The 23,854-nt window shown below is 35.7% G+C and overlaps 1 protein-coding gene across 1 annotated transcript in view; it reads left to right on the forward strand.

The window, feature by feature from the left end:
* Positions 1–23,854, forward strand: part of RPGRIP1L (RPGRIP1 like) — a 98,608-nt gene that overhangs the window by 28,282 nt on the left and 46,472 nt on the right. Inside the window, exons 9-16 of the mRNA XM_081216483.1 lie at positions 606–679; positions 6,559–6,698; positions 11,395–11,501; positions 11,721–11,771; positions 12,453–12,632; positions 13,150–13,267; positions 19,200–19,652; positions 22,914–23,065. Coding sequence (XP_081072609.1) covers positions 606–679; positions 6,559–6,698; positions 11,395–11,501; positions 11,721–11,771; positions 12,453–12,632; positions 13,150–13,267; positions 19,200–19,652; positions 22,914–23,065 — 1,275 coding nt within the window. The remainder of the gene's footprint in view (positions 1–605; positions 680–6,558; positions 6,699–11,394; positions 11,502–11,720; positions 11,772–12,452; positions 12,633–13,149; positions 13,268–19,199; positions 19,653–22,913; positions 23,066–23,854) is intronic.

Raw genomic sequence — 23,854 nt, forward strand, 5'->3', positions numbered from 1 at the left:
TAGAAATAAATACAAAAAGCTACATTTTAGTTATCAAGATACAATTATTACCCTGAGTTTATTTCTAAAAATATTATTCATTGGGATAAAACGAGGTATACGATTTTATGTGTTCATTCATTTGAAAGATGTACTACTGGCTCTTTGTAAACTCCAAGTAACATGAGAAATTGTGTTTTCAGAGTAAATAGTGATTGACACAAGTTGTTTGAACCACGAACCAAAAGAAAAGTTAATCCTTTTATTTTGGGGGGCCAACTGGAAATTAACACAAAATGAATATAATGATGGAATTCATCGCAGAAGACAATAAAAAATATTATGTTTCCCCAAACTTAATAGCAAGCTTTTAACACGTTCCTTATTGAATTTTGGTACATGTTGCCATAAAGCAGTGCATACGTTCCTACTAAATTAAAACAGAAATATTAATTTCATGTTTACTTAACAACTTGGAAGAAAAACAGTGCTAAATTAAATACAGACGATATAAGTGGACTAGTTCACAGCTGCAATTTAGAAATCAAGACGTTAGCCTCCTCACATTTTTTTTTAATCCCCACGTGGTTTTATACACCTAATGTGTAATTTTCTTTTCATTTCAGCTGCAGGATAGAATTAATGATTTAGAAAAGGAACGGGAACTTTTAAAGGAAAACTATGATAAACTTTATAACAGGTAAATCATGATTCCATGTGTTCTCTCCTTCTCTTGTTTGAGATCTTTTCTATCAAAACATTGGATATCAGAATACCTAATATTGATTAAAGAATTAGCAACAGATGATTGCAAGAAATCTACATATGTTATAAAAGAAAATTAAGCTTTTTTAAGAGATCGGTAATAAGTTCTTTAACCTGAGCAGCAGTCTGTTACTAAGAAAACCATATCACTTTGTTGTCAGTATCAACTGCTATCATTTATTGAATGCAAACTGTAAGCTAGCAGGCACTATGCTAAATACTCTGCATACATCGTTATAAATTCCTCACAACAACTTGGAAATGTAGGTATTATTAATGCCCATTTTGCAGACAATGAAAATAAAACAACATTAAGTAAACTTGCCTTTGTTCTTAAAGCTGGGAAGTAGTAGAGATTGTATTTGAACCTCTTTTGGTCTCTCCAAGCTCTTGTTTCTTCTGCTGGGCTACCCAGCCTATTAGCTTCGTGTGATTCTGTTGGTGGAAAGCAAAGGTATTCGCTTACAATTTTTTCTATTTCTTAAAACAAAAAACACACGCATCTTTATCTTAAGATGAATTTTAAAGAGCTGCTTTACTTTTCCTTTTTATCTGCTTCATAATTATGGTATTTTAAAAATTAATCCCTTCTGGTAATGTTAGAAACAGAATTCTACTCCACAGCTAAGTTTACTTAAATGATACAGATGTGTGTGTGTTTTTAAGTCTTTTCAGTGTATGATACTGATAAATGATAAATACAGGTTTACATGAAAGTAAATTTTATATATATGTTAGAGCTGATATTCAACAGTTGCTTCTAATTGATCATATTCGGAAACATCAGAAAATAGCCATCTGATCTACAGTTATATCTTTAACTTTTTAACTATGTTTTATGTTTGATATGTTTTGCAAACTAAATTTACATTTTATAAATTAAACAAATTATACCGAAGAATGTAGGGAGAGGCTTTTATTTTGATTTACTTTGAAAAGATAACTAAATTAATGTTACGCATCATTCCAGAGGTATGAATCATGTATGTTGCTTATACTAGTGTTGATTATATTTGCACAGGGGCTCATTATATTAAGGGTTACCAATAGCGGGTTGAGACCTCAGTTAAAGTAACGTCTTGGGCTCTCCAGCAAGGATAGACTGGCTAAACAGCGTTATGTGGAATTTGCCTTGCACGCCCTCCCAGATCATTTGGCCTCAGTGCTTTGTTCTGGTCCCACTCTCATCAACCCTGATTAATTTTACCTAAAGCATTTATCATACCTCCTATTTTATGGTATTCCTGTCTCTATAGAACAATGCATAGGTTTATAGTGATATATACCTAAGTAGTTAGTAGTTGTATGTTTGAAATTTTAAAATTTCATTATATGGAGAGATCACACCACCACCATATTATATGGCAGAGAAAATAATGTTATCCCCATATCTTATAAATGATGGAATTGAGACTCAAGAAAAATTAAGAGACTTGTACAGAGTCACACAGCATTGCTGAGACTCCAGTACAGGACTAAAACCCATTTCTTTTGACTCTAAAACTTGAATTTTTTTTTCTCTGTGCCTATCTCTGATTTTAATTGCAATGGAAATTGTATATGCAAAAGGGAAACATTCATGGAGTAACAAGACTGTCACACATTTAGACATTTTTATTGATTTATTTTTATCTTAACATCTTGTAATTTCAAGTAATTTAACATGGTCTTAATACATGAATATAAGTGCCATTTGGTCATTACTTATACATTTTCTACTTCCCCTCAATTTGAGGATTTACTGAAAGTACTTTCTTGTAATAAAAACATTAAACTTAGTTGGGAATAATGCATAAATGAAATTTTAAGAAAGACATGTTTTTCTCATATTTAGTTTATCACCATGAAACTTTATCTTTCCATATTAGAAGATGATCTAAGAGTGTAAATCTCACTTTGAAGGGTTTTTATTTTTAATGTTTTGCGTTTGAGCAACCTTTTTTTCCCCTGTCACATTAAAAACAGACTTCATCATGCTGCTTACACCTGAATTTTGTGTGAGGTGTATGGAAGTAAATGTGTATAATGAGTGTCAAAACATTTGTGTCAAAAAAAAATGTCACTTAGGTACAAAACCCGGCAAGCACATGTGATAGTAAATAGAGCTATAAAATTCTGTAATACCGTTTTTTAAATATATAATGCGTTTTCAGAAGCATAGTTGGAAAAACTCTACAAAAATCAACATCCTCCCCAAGATTCTTACAGCTCTTGTATTTCATGGCAGTGTTATTCATCATGGCCAGTAACTAATGCTCATCACAAACTACATATATTCCCTGTTTGGTTAGTCATAGTGATAGCATGTTTTTAAAAGGAGAGCATTTGTTTGTTATTCAAAATTGGCTAGTTTTCAGGAGAAAAATGTGATGTGCAGATTGCATTCTCATCTTCCTTTTTCAAATGATATTTTTAATGTGTTTATTATTTGACATATGACATATTAGAGAATCATCTGGTAAGGTAAAATCTTCATGTTAGTATTTGGTATGAGCCTTTTTTAATATGTTGTAGCATGTTTGATACTATGCCAAGAAATAAGTATAACTTTAAGAAATGTTCATTTAAAAAACTCAGAATAAAATTTTTGCAATTAAGTCTTTCTATTTGGTCAGAGAGAAATTCTATACTATAATATAGTACAGCTGGGTCTCATTTTTGAAGTTAGTATATAGTTTTAGGGTGATATAGCTGATGAATGCAATAGTCCTTCAACTATAATGTATATCAGTAACCTGGAAAACAGTAAAATGGAGGTTTCACCAACCCTGTGAAACCTCCCCACCTGCACTCCTCCCCATCCCCCAATACCATCCAGTTCAGATTCAGTCAATTTGAGTTTGAATCCAGAGACTCTTGTTAAAGGTGATTTTAAGGTATTAACTCCCTGAGAGACACTAATCTAATAACTATTTAAAAGAAGAGTTGGTCCAGTTTTTGAAGATGATATTAACTGTTTTAAGAATTGGATGATTCAGGTTTTTACAATGTGATAGCCATCTAATATCCAAAATTTAAGGGAGCACTGCTGACCACCCATAGACTCTCTGTGCTCCATTTCTGTAAAGCAGGGGTCCCCAACCCCCTATTAGGAACCAGGCCACACAGCGGGAGGTGAGCGGCAGGGAGCGAGTGAATCTTCATCTGCCGCTCCCCATCGCTCACATTTCCGCCTGAACCATCCACCCCCCACCCCTGTCCGTGGAAAAATTGTCTTCCATGAAACCAGTCCCTGATGCCAAAAAGGTTGGGGACCGCTGCTGTAACGTGAGCACCTGTCCCCTGCAATCTTCTAGAAGACATGAAAGCTCATATGATCCTAAATGAGCACTTTGTGCTTCCCAGAAATCAAACTGAGTACATTTGGGGCATCGTTTTTTTCTTTAGTAAGTGAAATATCCCCATGTTAATATGTATTTAATTTCCACTAGGCCTAACTAAGGTACCTATGGATTTCTTTATGGATGATTAGAGCTTATTCTTCTCACATTAGGATACCCTTGAACATTGGAATAAAAGGAATTCTTTCTGTAAGAAAAAAGACCTTAGGGTGGAGATGAATTCTTCAACTCTTTTTTTTTAATCTTATCACGTTGTTGATCAAGGGTATGTATTTTCAGTATGCTGACCCATGACTGCCAATGGACTGCCAATGGACATGCCAATGACCACAGGAACCAAGGGGCATTCCACTGCAGATTGATATTTTATCACTCCAGCAGCATAATGTAACAATGAAATGTGCACAAAGACCAACTATGATCCCCTCCTCAGTTGTCACTGTAGGCAATGTACAAAAACATTTTCATGAATAAAAGGTTCTCAAAGACTGTTCTCATATGCAGATTTAATCATGTACACAGCCTCTACAAAGAAAATGGAGCCAGATGTGGTTTACCATTTATAGTTACACAGATGGCTCCAAGCATAGAGGAATACAGTAAATTCAAAAGGAATTCCTCATGAAACTCCAGTGGAATGTAATCCTAAATTTAGAGGGAAGATAGCAGTGGACTAAATTCAGAGTGACTTATGCTGATTTACACTAGTATTTTGTGGGTTTGGAAAAACCAGGCTGCTAAATTGTTCTTAATTTAAACACATACAGCTTCTGATGTTTCTGCCAGATTAACTGTTGGTGATCTTTTTTGCTGGTACTAATGCTGTTGGAACACTACTGTTTCTAATTTTTAGCGGCTGATATAATGTATGGTTGTGCCTATTTCATCATGCTAATTTTTTTTCCGGGTAGTACATACTTTTAATAATAAGAGACATACACACACATGCATACACACATATACACTCACACGTATGTATACATGTGTATGTGTTTGGTATATATACTTTGAAATATATTTGTTCTTTATCAAAAAATGAAAATGTAAGGGAATATTCTTTACTTTAGTATTTAAAGTACATATTTGGATTTCATTTAAACCTAGGTAACTCTACCTTTGATAAAATTAGCTTAAAACATTGGTATACCAGATCCATGTATTTTTTTAAGGTTCCATACGTGAAATGAGAACACTGATCGAAGAAACAGATGGCATATTTAGAGAAACTTCTAGAATTCCATTTATTTTTAAGGTCATGTTATTTTAAATGCAATAGAAACATTCAGACTGTAAAATAAATACACAGTTTTTTGTTCTTTTGAAAGCTATGCCTCCCAGAAAAGTATCTCTTTTGGACTAAAACCTCAGACTAGCTGGGAGCAACATTAAGGGCAATTTTCAGTAAGAAGGTTCTTTTCCATTTACTTCATCATCAGTACAAAACCAGATTTTGTAAATTTCTGGTTCCTTTACTGGGTTTAAAATAAGTAGAAGGGTCAAAGCTGCTGATAATTATTCATTCATATCAAGCTTCACAGATAATAGTTTTCTGCAGAAATACAGATCAAGATCAGTTTTTCCAAAACCTAGCTATCACCTGGGGAAAACTATGAATGCCTAGGCCCCAGAATCTGCATTTTTAACCTAGCACCAGTGTTTCACGTAGGCCAGCATTTGGGAACCACTGGCCTAAACGAATGTTTACTGTCTAGCTTCTGCATACCATTTAGTTATTTTTCAGCTGATTCTTCCAAAATCCTGGGTCTGATCATTAGTAGATTTTCATGATAGTTTAAACTGCTACACTTTTATTGAGGAATAATAATTCTATCTACATCATTCTTATGAAGGTGTTCTTACTGGGTTTTCACCCCAGTCATGCGTTATGAGTAAAACCGTTTGTTCTTAGCCTATTGCTGTTTGCTTTTTAGGACAAAAACTGCATGGTCATTGCTTCTTAATATCAAAATCGCCGTCTTATAATTCAAAATGCTATCATTTTGTGGCCAGTATTTTGTAAATATGCTATTATCACAGACTCTGTAAAAGTTTCAAATTCTGGAATTAAAGATCAGGTGGGGAGTCCCTTTTCTCTGTATTAGGGTTTATTCGTGGTAGAGAATGGTTTTGTCCGATGTCTGCTGCTGAGGTTTGGAACTGTGGATTCCTCTGGAGTATGTACAGTATCTGAATTCCTTTACTAGTCCCACAAAAGCTGCACACTGCCAACTTCTCTGACTTTAGAGCTCTAAATTAAGGCCAGTTCCTTTGCTCATCCCACAAACTCTTTCATGTTCCCTAACCGCAGCCTGAGAAAGGCGCCTTGGTTTCAACAGCAGCAGACCAGCATATGTTTACTTAATTCCTAAGACATGATGACAGTGGTCTCTGTGCCACTAAAAGCTTTTCTCTTTATTATTTTCGGTTGAAGCTGATTTCCAAGCTCTCCTTGCCTGTCACGTGTGTTTTGCAGTGCCTTCAGTGCTGCCCATGAAGAGCAATGGAAGTTAAAGGAACAGCAGCTGAAAGTACAGATTGCTCAACTCGAGACTGCCTTAAAATCCGATTTAACAGACAAAACTGAAATCCTTGACAGATTAAAAACTGAAAGAGGTACATATAAAATGACTACTGACTTACTCGTTTCAGACATGCGTGTTATTCATTGTTATTCACTGACTTGATAAGTACTTATTACAGTGCCTGCTGTTTTGCCAGGCACCTTGCTGCGTACTAGGGACACAGCCTATATTAACAGTCATCCACTTTTATGAGTTTATTGATTGCTCAAAATTTCCCTTTACTCAGCTTAGCGTATATGCCAAAGGAATTATTTTTTCTCAGAGTTACTCTTGTTCAGGTTCTCTTTAATTTGTTTAATTCTCCTGAATTTATTCAAGAGTCAAACAAGTGTTTATTAAGCACCAGTACATGCTAGGCACTATTCTAAGTTCTGGGGATACAGCAATGAATAAAACAAAGACCTGGTCCTCATTCAGCATAAATTCAAGAGGGAGAAACTGACAGTAATTAAATAAATATGTGATACATCAGGTGGTGGCAGGTGCAGTGGAGGAAAAAAAAAGGCAGTGTACGACAGCCAAGGACGGCAGAAGTCTTGCTTGGCTGTTTTTGATCTGATGGTGAGATGGCTAATTCTGCTCTGTGACAGAGTACTTAAATAAAGAAGCCTTGTCAAGATGTCCCTGCTAAAATAATAATCATTAATAAGTTACATGTTATGAGTCCCAGATCTCACCCTTCTTGTCTCACAGAAGTAAAATAATTATAATTAAAGTAGATGTCTGCTCTACTATATTATACACACATATACACACAAATGCACAATCAGGGAAGTGAATTAATTGCTCCAAGTGTTGCATCTGTTTGCTCAGCCGGTAGGTAAACCCAGCAATGTGATAATAAGGTTGCTCCTTTTGAACACTTGCAGTTCAGTTGCATGAGAACATTTAAAAGTTTAATGCAGACTCAGTTAAAAAAACAATTACATATCTAGTCAGTACTCTCTATATTGATTTAGATCACAATGCCATATTTCGTTAACTCTAAGAAGATTTGTTTTTCCCATTTTAATATCTCTGAAATTGGGAAGCATCTTATAGGTGATAACATTTTTTAAATTATGGTGTAACTTTTTTTAACATTTTAAGAAATCTGAAATTGGAACACATCTTATAATCAATGGGGTCTTAATTTCAATGAAATATGTGTGCAGTATTTATTTACCAAGTGGTTTAAATGATGACAGTTTATGAAATTTTCTCCAGAAGACTGTGAGTAGAATAAAATGATGACATGATTTCTGACTGGGTGGATATTTTAAAGTTTTTATGTCAAAGATTCTTAGTTCCTAACTTTAATATGTAGTGTTGAATACCTAACAGAGTGCTTTATTTAGTAGTTGCTCAATAAATTCTTCCACCGAAGCGGAAGGGCTCTGTATTTCCTCTCTCTTTTCTTTCTTAAGGAAAGAGAAATGAAATAAACCTTTCTTGTTCCCGTGCTTTCTGTATTTCCCTAGATATCAAAAGTTCCAAAACTCTTATCTTTACACCAATTTGAATTGGTCTTTAGACCAATTTGAATTGGTCTCTGGTAAGAAACTGTTAAGAGGATAGAATCTTGGTGTTCTTTTAAAACCTATTTATTACTGTTGGATTAAGTCTGGGGGTTCTTTTCAGTCCCACAGCCCTCAACGTAATCACTATTAATATTTTTATATATGTCCTTCCAGAGGACATATATACATACAATTTTATACATATAATTTTATAATGTGCTTTTTTATTTACTGTATTGTGAAATCGTTCCTTCAGTATAAATATAAATCCACATCATCATCATTTATAATGGCTGTCATAGTTTTCCAGTGTGAGGATGTACCATAGATTGTTTAACAATCTTCTGTTGTTGAATTTTTAAATAGCTTCAGCTTTTTTAAGTACCCTGAACATCTTTCTACACAAATCTTTACACATTTATCTGATTATTTTCTTAAGAAAAATTGCTAGAACTGAATCTTTTTAATGCAACTGTTATTTTAGTTATTTTTGCTTGCATACCTGAAATTTACGGGTCTAATAATTTCAGTTTTTGTTTCTTTGTGAAAATGTTAAAATAGATTATAAGAAAAATAATACAGCCTTTAAACAATTTTTTCCGGGAAAATACTAAACAAAAAATTGAAGTTGTCTATTTAAGGAAATCTTTTAATATTTAGAAAGTTGCTTTTTTGTATTACAGATTTCAAAATTGTTTAATTTTACTTTGAAGTCTCTTCACACATTTACCTTTTCATGTATCAAGTGTTCTCTGCCAGAAGATGTTTCCCTGGCTTCTTGTAGTCATTCATCTAACTGGCAAATTATTTTTAGAGAATACTCACCTCTTTATTCAAGGTACAAATTAGTTTCAGATTGTGCGAATATGTGGGGGAAGGATATGTAAATGCAGTTTGCATTTGGTTAATGCTTAAATTAACTGCATGTGTTTAAGGGCCTGCTTTTGAAAGTTCCTTTCTATCTTTAGCTGAAATGCATAATTCAGCATAATGCATAGGGTTATATTGATCACAGCTGAAGATATTAGCACAAAGGAGCTCTGAAAATTGTTTAGTTGAACTGTTCTCTGCACTCTGCTTATTAATGGTGTGCTTGAAGAACATAATTTTAAAAGAGTGAAATGTTATCTCATTTGAATAAAATGCTGTTTAGCTTAACCTGCTTTTTGTCAAATCATAAGGTAAGGAGGTTATTTTTCATCTTGTACAGGGTGCTTTGATTTTTCATATTATAATTCAGCAAGTCTATTTCCTCTTTGAACTATAATGTCTCCATACATTTTAAAGTCCCAGGAGTGACATCCCCAGTAAACAGTTTAAGAAAGGAAAAATATAGTAGAGAATTCTACATAAAATTCAGTAGAGAGAAAGTTACTGGTGCTCAGTAATATCTTCTCCCACTAATAAGTTATTTTCCCACTAATAAAGCCCTGGTTTTAAAAATACCAGGTAAGTGGGAACATAGTTGTTGAACGAAAAATCAGAAAAGGAAGAAATATTTGAGTAAGTTTATTTATACCGGTAGCATATTATTCTCAGGACCCTGCTCTGAAAAATTGAAAGAATAGAAGACAGCATAGGAATAAGATACACTGCGTCTGGATGAAGATGGAACGGTCATGTCCTTACACTTTTGGTTTCCCTCAGAACCCCTAAAAGTTTCACTAGCCAGAGAAGGAAATTACATTATCCTCAGGACCTTGGTTCATTTACCTCCTTTTTTGTTACCTAGTCATTCTATCTGGATGTTGTTTTAACCCAATCAACATCAAATAAAGGGTTCCACATTCTTACTCTACTCTCTAACCAAAAGAGCAAATTTATCTCATAAGAATTCACATTTATTATTAATCCTAATTTTTAGTTTAGAGATAAATGTTTGATCTTTACCTTAAAAATTTCCAAGTATTGTTCACATTTGGAAATTCTTTCATTTAATTCACTGAATATTATTAGTAATTTGTACTCTAGGATAACCTTCTAACCTCTTATCAATAAGAAAAATATTTACATATTTGATATTAAAATGGCTCTACATATCCTAGGGTAACTTTTTTTTTTTTACTTTTTAGTTTGCCAGAAGTATGTTATATTAAAAATATTCAAATTTAGTTAATTTCTTCTTAACTGTGTAATTTACAGTTTTTACTTATATATAGCATTTATGGCTTGGGAACACAAAGCTTTATAAAAGTCAGAAACATTTTTGTATAAAATGCAGTCAGTGTACAAATGTATTCATGTAAAGAATTCTTGGCAAATATGTTGATTTCCCTTTTTTTAAGGAAAGGAATGATGATCATAAATCTTTGTGAGCAGGATGAAATTAATAGAGACACTTTGGATATCATGGTTTAGAGTCAGTCCACAGGGAGCCCACAAAGTAGAATACTTGACCACCACAACGAACTCTAGTAAAGAAGTACACTTAAGAACCTAGGACTAAAGAGTAGATTTGTTAGCTAGCTATTATGCTTTCTTTTTTTAAGTTAAGTATGTTTAATGCAGAGAGTGAAAAATTAGTCTCTCTATGGATTTGCCGTCTTCTGTAGCTCTACCCTATACACCTGCTTGTGGGTCATGGCAAATGAGCACATAGGCAAACGTAACCTATCTCCATTCCTAATTAATAGCGTGAACTCTGTGAATAAAGAACACACATGAATTATTATTGATACTACCATGCACTGGTTGAGAATCCATTTCTCCTCTCAACAGATTTATTAAAAATGGGGTTGATTATAATTCCATAATTCCAGAGTTATCAGAAAAATTATCTTGTTTTAATGAAAAGACTTTATGCTGAATTAGGAAAAGATAACTCAAGGAAGTCAATTAGAAAAAACTAAAAGAGAAAAAAATTTTTTGCATGCCTTTCAGGATCCTTAATAAGTAAGTAAAAATCATAGATTTAGAAACATATTTTCATAGGTATTTTAGATAGAATGTTCCTTTGAAGTTCCAGAGGCCACAATTTCCTTATATTAATACTGTGAAACTAAGTCCTAAGTTTTTGATAAGCAAGTGAATCATATGGTAGACACATGATAGTGTTCATTTGTTCCTCATTCCCCTGCTCCCTTAGTCTAAGGTGCTAGCTCAATTTCCTCTCTGGCCTCTGGCTCTCTAGATCGAGCTTGGTGTGTATCATGAATTAAGCCAATTTAAAATGTGTTCTTGTACCTCATTCTCACTTACCTTTCGAATTGTGTTGACTTCATTTTTAAGACCAAAATGAGAAGATCATTCAAGAAAATAGAGAGCTACAGTTACAGTACCTGGAACAAAAGCAACAACTTGATGAACTTAAAAACCGCATGAAGTTTTACAACCAGGTGAACTATTTTCTTATTTAGGAAACGAACTCCGAATTTTTATCTAAATATTTTATACGTAAAGAAAACACTATACCACAAAGCAAAAGAATACAAATGGATAACTTAGTTTATTAATTCATGGCATCTTGCAGTTTATGTTCCACAAGGGCAATCTACATAGTTGGAATGTCTCTTGCACTTGCCATTGTGAGCTTTTACTTACTCTGTCTTTTGCAGGAGAGTGATATTAGTGCTGATGAATTGAGTGAAGCTCTCCTGCTTATAAAGGTAACTTTCTAAACTTCATCATGAATTTCATGTCTACATATAACTGTTTCAGCATAATGATGACCCTTATCTGTAACCTTTATACTTGGAGAATGAATTATTCAGGAAAAGTGGTCAGGTGACATTTAGTTACAGCATATACATATTTCATAATGACATCAAAATTACATTAAAGTAGACCTCAAAAACTCTTATTTAAAGCACTTTCCCCAACTGTAACAAACATTTTACTTTTATATGCCCCACTATAAAACTAACCAGCAATTTTCTGTCCTAAGAGACCTTGGTGCACCCTATTATCTTAAGTAAAATATTGAATTATATATGTCACCAGAAGATATTTTCCAGTTCTAGAATATTCTGTTATTTACAAGAAGACACAGAAAGTACATTTCTTTCCTTTTAGATCATCATGGTATAGATTTTAATCAAATGAAGAATAGAAATAAACGTACATGATTCTTTTTTACTTCGTGAAGTAATAAACTGTTTTTTTATTTCTCTGTAATTGTTCCAAATGTCTATCCAAATATGTATTCTGTATCAGGACTGCTTCATTCCTAACGGAAAATGGAAATATATCTGTTTTCAATTAATGATTGTTTCTTACTATACCCATATTAATTCACAGTTACATTTTAGAAACTCTTGTTTTGGTAATAAAATATGTTTTTGTTTTAGGCTCAAAAATCACAAAAAAATGGAGACCTTTCTTTTTTAGAGAAAGTAGACAGTAAAATTAATAAAGATCTAGAACGCTCCATGAAAGAGCTGCAAGCAACTCATGCAGAAACAGTGCAAGAACTTGAAAAGACAAGAAACATGCTAATTATGCAACATAAAATTAATAAAGATTATCAGGTAATATAATACACTAAATCGGGAGGATAGGTTTCCCATAATATTCTACTGATGATTTACATTTCAAAGCAGTATCATGTATTAGCAGCTGTTATAATCTATTATCACGTGTTACCACATGCCTGGAATTTAGCCTTGTATTTAGATACTCCCGACTAAAGAGTTCTAAAACAAGTAATTTTTTCAGTGCCTGGTTTTAGAGAACGAATCATGGCGACGTATTCACCAACGCCGGCACGCTCCGCAGCTGGTCCTGCCACAGCCGCCTGTTATATTAGCTTCGAACAAATGGGGCACCACTCCTTAAAAGGGACCCAGAGTTTTGTGGGTTTTAGTCCTGGTTAATGAACACTGCCAAGCATAATTTTCTAAACTGTAAGCTCTTTGAAGTCAGGAAACAACGGCTTATAGCTCCCGGTATCCCCAGGATCTAAAAAATGCTTGAATCGTAGTTGCTTTAACAAATGAAAATGGAACAAATCCTGAGTAATGAAACTTGTTATCTCTGTTTTTTTAGATGGAAGTTGAAGCAGTGACCCAGAAGATGGGAAATTTGCAGCAAGATTATGAACTCAAAGTGGAACAGTATGTCCACCTTCTTGATATCAGGGCTGCACGCATCCAGAAACTAGAAGGTACAACGTGCACAATTCTTTGTCCACAGTAACTAGAGGAGTGGATTTTTACAACAGTTGAAAATGTCATCCAAATGTACACTCACACTTCCTCTTTGCTCTTTTTTTCCCCAATTTATTAACTATAATAATAAGTTACCAGAAAGGCTGTTTTTATCTGATACTTTTCTACTCAAGAATTTTTAGTAATTCCCTACTGCTTTTTGAATTTGGTGTTGTAGGCAAGATTTCAAAGTACTTCATAAAGTACCACAGACTAAATTTAACCACATCATTTCTAATTTCTCTTCTAAGCAAACTGTGCATCTCAGCCAAACAAGTCGGCTTGCTCTTTGTCAGATTCATCTTGTTCGGTCCCACCACCAGGGCTTTGTCTGCTCCATCTGAACCTCCTTTCTACTCTGACTCGAGGATATACCATTCCCGGCTTCAGAATCTAACTAAATGTGTGCCCATGCCAGAAAGCTGGCTCCAATTACTGCTAGCCACCCCTCTACTTGAAATGCCCTTACAGTGGTTTTCAGACTTTAGCAAGTAAGAAAATTACATGGGGAACTTGTTTCAAAGGTAGCTTCCTGGGCCCTACCACTGAAGATCTTGGGGTCTCTGATTTGATATATTTAGAAATAATTCCAAGCAATTCAGATGCAGGTGTAAGACTGTACTTTGAAAAACACTACCTCAGCACTTGCCACTTTTACTCTCATGTACTCAAAAAATATGTTTAGGGATTGTATTATATAAGTGTTCTTCACCAGTGCAGTTTTGCATATCCTCTATGACTGCAACATAATAAGTTCTACAGTGATAAGTACTTTGTCTCTCTTTCATGCTCCCTACCATACAGTACTTAAATTCAGTGATCTATGCCAGCAGTAATTTTGCACTCTTAAAGATCACTGAGAATCCAAAAGGCCTTATGTTTATATGGGTTATATTCATGATATTTATCATATTAGAAATTAAAAATGAGAAATTTAAAAAATATTTGGCATGCTAAAATAATAATAATTAACCCATTACATGTTAACATAAATTACAGTTTTATTTTTTAATAGGTATATTTTCCATACCAAAAAGATAGACAAGCGACATGGTTTTAAATTTTTTTAATTGCTTAACATTTTTGCAAATCTTTTCAGCATCTGTCTTAATAGAAAACAGCTGGGTTTTTATATCTGCTTCTGCAGTCACTCTGTTATGATATCACACATCACATAGATTCTGGGAAACTCTATTATACACTTGTAAGAGACTAAGAATGAAAAAGGCCAATAACATCTTAGTATTATTTTTAAAATAGCTTTAACCTCACAGACCTCCAGAACAGTCTCAGGGACCCTCAGGGGTTCCCAGACCACACTCCGAGAACCATTGCTCTAAGTAGAAGGGTTCAGTAACTATCTTCATCTGACTGAACAGGGTTTTCCAAAGCCAAAGAGCAGTGTGTTCCTTTTATTTCAAGTAGTACTCAATAAAAATTCACTTAATGAAATTTTCCTGAATAACAGGGAGGTCACATAGTTTGAGATTTTCAATCCTTTCAAGCCTCACTAAGTCTTTACCAATATATTCTATCTGTGTCCTAAATTCATTGATTGATTCCATAAACATGCTCAAATTCCTAATGTATCCTAAGCAAAGTGCTAGGCAGTGAGAATACAAACAGGGAAAAAGCTCGGGCTTTTTCCTCCAGGAGCTTGGAAGTTGTGAACAAGTAAGTAGACAGTTACACTTTACTGTGAAGAGTGTGAAGTTAGAAAAATTCAAAAGCTACCAAGGAAACATTGAGGAGAGAATGCCTATTTATACCTGAAGATTCAGTGAAGACCCCACACAGTAGGTTTGGAGGCTTTAAAGATGACAGAATTCACCACTAAGTAAAAACAATGAAAGGCTTTCCAGGAAGTAGATGAAGCAGGTAAAAATGCCCTAAATGTGAAGCACTGCCATTCATTTGAGAAAATGCATGTGGATCTGTCTGTTTGGAACTCAGGATTAGTAAATGGAGAAGAACCTGGATTTAAGGCTGGTAAGAACCAAATCCTGAAGGCCCCATTTGCCACCCTGATGAGTCTGAACCTTATTAACCTAGAGAAGCACCAAGGAATTTTTAAGGTAGGGAGTAGTACACCCAGAACTTCATTTTGGAGATTATGCTATAGGTATTGGGAAGAATGAGCAAAATTTGAAGGAAGGGAGGAATTGTGTTCCATTAATAATCTGGGTAATAAACACTGGGGGTATAAGGAAGGTAGAATCAGTGGAGATGCAGAGGACAGGGACAAATTTGCTAAAGACTTAGGAAATAATTTTGAATAGCAGTGACCCTACAGATGTGGGGAGAGTAAAAAAAAAAAAAGAGGAACCTAGGATGACACTGTGATATCTAGCTTAGGCAGCTGGATGAAGGCTAACATCATCACTTGGAATTCAAGGTACAGAAATAACTAGAAGACAATATGAGCCATTCTGCTTTGGGTATATTGAGTTTGTTGTGCCTAGGGGATATCTAGGTAGAGGGCTCAGCAAGCCACTAGATGTGTGGGTCTGGAATTGAGGCAAGAAATCTGAATTAAAAATAGAAATATGAGCGTCTTCAGTATATTGATAGTAACAAGTCATAAAAGGGGTTGTGATCACTAATCATTAGAGAAATGCAAATCAAAACTACAGTGAGGTACCGCCTCATACCGGTCAGAATGGCCATGATTTAAAAGTCTACAGGGCTTCCCTGGTGGCGCAGTGGTTGAGAGTCCACCTGCCGATGCAGGGGACACGGGTTCGTGCCCCGGTCCGGGAAGATCCCACATGCCGCGGAGCGGCTTGGCCCGTGAGCCATGGCCACTGAGCCTGTGCGTCCGGAGCCTGTGCTCCGCAACGGGAGAGGCCAAAACAGTGAGGGGCGTGCGTACTGAAAGAAAAAAAAGTCTACAGATAACAAACGCTGGAGAGGGTGTGGAGAAAAGGGACCCCATGTACACTGTTGGTGGGAATGTATGTTGGTGCAGCCACTATGGAAAATAGTATGGAGGTTCCTCACAAAACTAAAAACAGAACTACCATATGATCCAGCAGTCCCACTCCTGGGCATATACCTGGACAAAACTATAATTCAAAAAGATACCTGCACCCCTATGTTCATAGCAGCACTGTTCACAATAGTCAAAACATGGAAACAACCTAAATGTCCATCAACAGACGAATGGATAAAGAGGATGTGGTACATATATACGATGGAATACTACTCAGCCATAAAAAGGATGAAATAATGCCACTTGCAGCAACATGGATGCAACTAGAGACTATCACACTAAGTGAAGTAAGTCTGAAAGAGAAAGGCAAATACCATATGATATCACTTACACCTGGAGTCTAAAATATGACACAAATTAACCTATCTAAAAAACAGAAACAGACGTAGAGAACAGATTTGTGGTTGCCAAGAGGGAGGGGGAGAGGGAGAGGGATGGACTGGGAGTTAGGGGTTAGTAGATGCAAACTATTACATTTAGAATGGATAAACAACAGGGTCCTAATACATAGCCCAAGAAGCTATATCCAATCTCCTGGGATAAATCATAATGGAAAAGAATATTTTAAAAAGAATGTATATATGTGTATAACTGAGTGACTTTTCTGTACAGCATAAATTAGCACAACATTGTAAATCAGCTATATTTCAAATAAATAAAAGGGGATGTGATTACTCATGAGAATGTGTAGACTAAAAAGAGGATAAAAACAACCCCAGCAAACTAGCAGAGAAAGAGAAACCCTTAAAGAATAAGAGAGGTAGGAGGAGAAGCAGGGCAGACGATGACATGAAAGCTCACAAAAGTTCACAAAAGAGGATGTGGTCATCAGTGTCAATTAAGCAAAGAACTCAAATAACACAAGGACCATTCAATCTAGGAACTGGTTAGTTATTGGTGACCTTTTCTAGAGTAGTTTCATGAGAAAAATAAAGCAGATGCTTTTTGCAGGAAGTTGAAGAGTGTCTGTTAGATGAGGAATTGGAGACACAAGTATACATTACTCTTTTTAGAAATTTGGATGTAACATGGCGAGGGAAATGTGTATCTAGAAAGAGATACATCTTTTTATTTATTTTTTATTGAAATATAGTTGATTTACATTATTAGTTTCAGGTGTACAGAATAGTCATTCAGTATTTTTACAGATTATACTCTATTATAAGTTATTACAAGATAATGGCTATAATTCACTGTGCTATACAATATATCCTTATTGTTTATCTATTTTATATATAGTAGTTTGTATCTGTTAATCCTGTACTCTAATTTGTCCCTCCTCTTCCTTCTCCCCTTTGGTAACCACAAGTTTGTTTTCTATATCTGTGAGTCTATTTCTGTTTTACTTGTACATTCATTTGTATCGTTTTTAGATTCCACATATAAGTGATATCATACGCTATGTGCTTTCTGTGACTTACTTCACTAAGTATAATATTCTCTAGGTCCATCCACGTTGCTGCAAATGGCAGAATTTCATTCTTTTTTATGGCTGAGTAATATTCAATTATGTATTACACCACATCTTCTTTATCCATTCATCTGTTGATGAGCACTTGGGTTGCTTCCATGTCTTGGCTATTGTAAATAGTGCTGCTGTGAACGTTGGGGTGTGTGCATTTTTTTGAATTAGTGTTTTCATTTTTTCTGGGTATATACCCAGGAATGGAATTGCTGGATTATATGGTAGTTTTATTTTTAAGTTTTTGAGGAACCTTCATACTGTTTTCCACAGTGGCTGAACCAGTTTATATTTCCACCAACAGTGCACAAGTGTTCCCTTTTCTCCACATCCTCTCCAACATTTGTTGTTTGTAGACTTTTTGATGATAGTCATTCCAACAGGTGTGAGGTGATATCTCATTGTGAGTTTCACTTGCATTTCTCTAATAATTAGCAATGTTGAGCATCTTTTCATGTGCCTGAGAGCCATCTGTATGTCTTCTTTGGAGAAATGTCTATTCAGGTCTTCTGCCCATTTTTCGATTGAGTTTTTTGATATTGGGTTGTATGAGCTGTTTATGTATTTTGGATATTAACCCGTTGTCAGTCGCATCATTTGCAAACATTTTCTTCCATTCAGTAGGTTGTCTTTTCATTTTGTCAATAGTTTCCTTCGCTGTGCAAAAGCTTTTAAGTTTAATTAGGTCCAGTTTGTTTAGTTTTGCTTTTACCTCTTACCTTAGGAGACAGATCTAAAAAAAATATTGCTACAACTCATGTCAAAGAGTGTTCTGCCTGTGTTCTCTTCTAGGAGTTTTATGGTTTCGGGTCTTACATTTATGTCTTTAAACCATTTTGAGTTTATTTTTCTCTATGGTGTGAGGGAATGTTCTAATCTAGAAAGAGATATATCTTTTTTAAAAGCAGCTTCTTAGAAATGTAATGAACACATTTTAAATTGCACTATTTAAAGTACACAATTTGGTGAGTTTGGGCCTATGTATATACCTGTGAAACCATCATCAAGATAATAAACATATCCATCATTCCGCAAAAGTAGAAAAATATATATTTTAATAAGCTGAAGGGAAGGAGCTAGTGGAAAGAGAAATTGACTTTATAGGAGAGAAGATAATAGAGCAGAGGCAAAGGAGCAGTGAAATCTAAATATTTACCTCAGATGTTCATTCAAGGGCCTTTTTTTTTTCTTTTTCTGTTTCCCTGGTATAGCCTGTATTACCACTTAAGTTGTAATTTTTTTAATAAGTGATGTCAAAATAAATGATAGATTTCTTTATAATACAGTATCATTTACAGAAAAACAGTGTAGTCATAGAATTTAAGATTGAGACTATACACCAAAAGCACTCAGACTTCCTACCACTTCAAAAGCCAGTTTGTATCTTTATATGTCAATACTTTAAAACCTCTAAACTGTGTGTCTTCTCTTGCAGCCCAATTAAAGGATATTGCCTATGGCACCAAGCAGTACAAATTTAAACCAGAAATCATGCCAGATGACTCCATTGATGAGTTTGATGAAACCATTCACTTAGAACGAGGCGAAAACCTATTTGAAATCCATATCAACAAAGTAACCTTTTCTTCTGAACTGTTACAGGCATCTGGAGATAAAGAGCCTGTCACCTTCTGTACCTATGCTTTCTATGATTTTGAACTACAGACAACTCCCATAGTGCGGGGCCTTCACCCAGAATATAACTTTACTTCTCAATATCTCATTCATGTTAATGACTTATTCTTACAATACATTCAGAAAAATACTATTACTCTTGAGGTCCACCAGGCTTACAGCACAGATTATGAAACAATCGCGGCATGTCAATTGAGATTCCATGAAATCCTAGAAAAAAGCGGTCGGATATTTTGCACAGCAAGTTTGGTTGGTGAGTACAATCTTATAAACTTTGGCTGTTTGAAGCACTGATTGGCTTATACATTAATATGGTGTTCCACATTAGTATCTTCTCTCTCAGGTTCAAGGTGCCTTTAGGGTAAGGACAGCATTCTCTGATATAGCTGCCCACAGTTGATTGGACTCTCTTAAATGTTACTAATAATTTCAGTAGAATGGCTATTAATTTTTTAAAGCTTATTAGTGCAAATGTTTATTTACCATGTTGATATCCTTGTTTGATTAAACATTAATTGTAGTACTTTTTTTTTTTTTTTTTTTTTGCGCGGTACGCGGGCCTCTCACTGTTACGGCCTCTCCCGTCGTGGAGCACAGGCTCCGGATGCGCAGGCTCAGCAGCCATGGCTCACGGGCCCAGCCGCTCCACGGCATGTGGGATCTTCCCGGACCGGGGCACGAACCCGTGTCCCCTGCATCGGCAGGCGGTTTCTCAACCACTGTGCCACCAGGGAAGCCCAACTGTAGTACATTTATCAAAGTTTTTTAAGGAGCTTATCATGTTATCACTGTTACTAAGCACTGGGAATACAGTGATCAGTGGTAAGTAAGACAGAGCCCCTACCTTCATGTAGCTGACCTTCTAGAGGGGAAGATGGGCCATAAAACAAATATACATATCATTAGGTATGAAGAAAAATTATCAGAGCAAGAGGCTAAAGAGAGAGATGGAAGGTTGCTAATTCAGATAAGGGCTTCCCTACAGGGTGCCACTGGTAAAGACCTGAATAAAGAGCCACGTCAGGATCCAGGGGAAGAATGTTTCCAGCAGAGGAAACAGCAAGTATTGTACAAAGGCCTGAGGGAGGAACAAACCTGCCATGTTGGGGGAACAGCAAGGAGGCCAGTGGCTACAGCAGAGATGAGATTAAAGCAATAGGCAGGGACCAGATCTCACTGTACAGCCTTGTGGGTCATGGTGAGGTGTTTGGACTTTTTTTTCCTCTGAGTGATGCAAGTCATTGGGTGGTTTTGAGGAGAGAAGTAACGTGATCACACATAGGTTTCAGAAAAATCACCCTGCATGCTGTGGGAAGAACAGTCTGTATGGGCCAAGCAAGAAAATTAGGACCATTATCAGGCTATTGCATTAATCTGTGAAAAGATGTTGGTGGCTTGGATTACGATGGTAATGAAAGTAGTGATAAGAATTGGTTATATTCAGTGAATATTTGATTAACTCTTCCTTAAAAACGTGCTCATCAATTGAATGTAGAGTAATGAGGGAAACAAATGAGGCGAGAATTTCTGGTGTGAGCAACCAGGACAATGATGAGGCTATTTATAGAGGAAGACCTGGGCAGGGAACAAATTTGAGGAAAAAAACTAAGAATTGTGTTTGAACAAGTTAAGATTGACCTTCCTGTTAGACAGCCAAGTGGAAATGTCACCTAAGCAGCTGGATATACTAGTCTGAAGGTCAGAGATAGAAATATAAAAGCAGGATTCATTAGCATACAGAATATATTTTAAGCCTTGGGCCTAGATAATTTCACATAGAGAGTGAGTATACATAAAGAAGAGAAGGTGACCAAGGACTGAGCCTTGGGAGACTCCAAAATTTAGAGTCCAGGAAGAAGAGGAAGAGCCAGCAAAGGAAACCGAGGAGTGGCCAGTGAGGTGGGAGACAAACCAAGAGTATACAGTATCCTAGAGGCCAAGTGAAGAAACCTTTTCAAGAAGGAAGGAGGGTGCATAATAGCCAGGTCATGGCAGCAACCTAAATGCCCATTGACAGACGAATGGATAAAGATGTGGCACATATGTACAATGGAATACTACTCAGCCATAAAAAGAAACGAAATTGGGTCATTTGTAGAGACGTGGATGGACCTAGAGACTGTCCCACAGAGTAAAGTAAGTCAGAAAGAAAAACAAATATCGTATATTAACGCATATATGCGGAATCTAGAAAAACGGTGCAGATGAACTGGTTTGCAAGGCAGAAATAGAGACACAGATGTAGAGAACAAACGTATGGACACCAAGGGGGGAAAGCGGGGGTGGTGGTGGGATGAACTGGGTGATTGGGATTGACATGTATACACTGATGTGTATAAAATAGATAACTAATGAGAACCTGCTGTATAGAAAATAAATAAAATAAAATTCAAAAAATAAATACATTTTTAAAAAGGAAAACTTTTTTTTTTTTTTTTTTTTGCGGTACGCAGGCCTCTCACTGTTGTGGCCTCTCCCGTTGTGGAGCACAGGCTCCGGACGCACAGGCTCAGCGGCCATGGCTCACGGGCCCAGCCGCTCCGCGGCATGTGGGATCTTCCCGGACTGGGGCACGAACCCGTGTCCCCTGCATCGACAGGTGGACTCTCAACCACTGCGCCACCAGGGAAGCCCAGGAAAACTTTTTTAAGTGACCAAGAAAAAAAGGAAGGAGGGTGACTTAGGTTCTTGGGAGGGATTTTATTTTATTGATTGCATAGGTGATATAGTCACATGGTTCAGAAGAACTTGCCCTCAAAAAACTTAGTGTGGTGGAGAAGTAGACTGGTGAACTGCCAGTTGTGCCAAAGCAGTCAGTCCTAATGAGGACATCTTTCTTCGTTTCTGCAAAGGAAGCATAGAGCTCTTAAGTCTCCTGGGAGCCCTAGAGGAAATCGTCACAGAGGAAGAGAGAGAAAGAGCTGCCTGAGTTAGAAGGCATACTACAACTACAACCCCAGCAAGAGGTTGTGCAGGGCAGACATGTGAGGGTATATTACATACGGTATAGATTTGGCACAGCTATGGTGTTTTTCCCTATATTTACGGCGCAGTAGGAAAATGGGAAGGTGCCAAAGATTTCTTGAAAGTTGAATTCATATTCCATTCATAATTTTGAGGTTTCATTTTGTATCTGTCAGACTACATTGAGTGCAAGTTGTTAAAAAATAAAAAGTAGCATCAGAAAGAATCCGTGGAGTATTTGACTCAATGTTTAGATTTTTCTTTATATTTTAGAAAGATTGAAATAGTATAAACCAGACTACCTCAAACATAGTTTGACATAGTTTTTTAATAATATTTAACATACGGTGGAACTCGTACTTGCAGAAGTAACTTTATTTTCTTTATCTCTGTTATTTGCCAATCACACATCATTTGTGCAAGTCATATATTATTTTACTCAGTATAAAATTTATAGTTTTAATGTATAATACCATTGATGTATTTTTTTACTGGTATATATTTTGATTTATGGGACTATTTTAACAGTGAGTTATGTATTGGTTTGTAGGAACTAAAGGAGACATCCCCAATTTTGGCACAGTGGAATACTGGTTCCGATTAAGAGTTCCCATGGATCAAGCAATTCGACTTTATCAAGAACGGGCAAAGGCTTTGGGATATATAACATCAAATTTTAAGGGGCCAGAGCAAATGCAATGGGTAAGCTTGTTTGACTTTACGACCCTTTTATGACACAGAAATTTTATAGTATTTCTTTATATTATCATGCTTTAAACCGAAATCATTTTCTTTCACAGCCATCAAGTGGCTTTTTTTAACTTTTTATTTTGAAATAATCATAGACTTACAGGAAGTAGCAAAAATAGTACAGAGGTCCCGTGTAGCCTTCACCCAGCTTCTCCCAATTATAATATTTTATGTATCTATAGTGTAGTATCAAAACCAGGAAATTGATATTGGTACAGTACTATTAACTAGGCTACAGACTTTATCCAGATTTTGTAAGTTTTTACATGCACTTATGTGCGCATGCCATGTGCACGGCTACTTTGTGTGTGTGTGTGTGTGTGTGTGTGTGTGTGTGTAGGAAGAAGCAGAGTTCAATGCAGTTTTATCATGTGTATATAATCATGTAACTACCACCACAATCAAGATGCAGAATTGCTCTTTTACCACAAAGGAACTCCCTTGTGCTATCCAGGACAGTTTTGAAAAAGAGAATTGCAATACGATTATTACACATCAAGTGACTTTCATTACAATTTCTACTTTAAGGAAATGAATAGCTATTATTGAACTTTCAATTATTCTCCTTTTTTCCAACTGTTTCCAACTTCTTCCAAGCTGTTTCAGAAACTTATAGGTTTCTGAAATGCAGAGTAAAATATAAAATGAATATTATTTTCCTGAGAATTAGAAGTATGAATGCAATTCCTCAGAGCAGCATTTTCCAAACTGTTTCATGGAGTCTTAATAGCCATATTTCCA

The sequence above is a fragment of the Mesoplodon bidens genome (assembly GCF_964165515.1).
Source record: "Mesoplodon bidens genome assembly, chromosome: 18".
Taxonomy (NCBI): Eukaryota; Metazoa; Chordata; class Mammalia; order Artiodactyla; family Ziphiidae; genus Mesoplodon; species Mesoplodon bidens.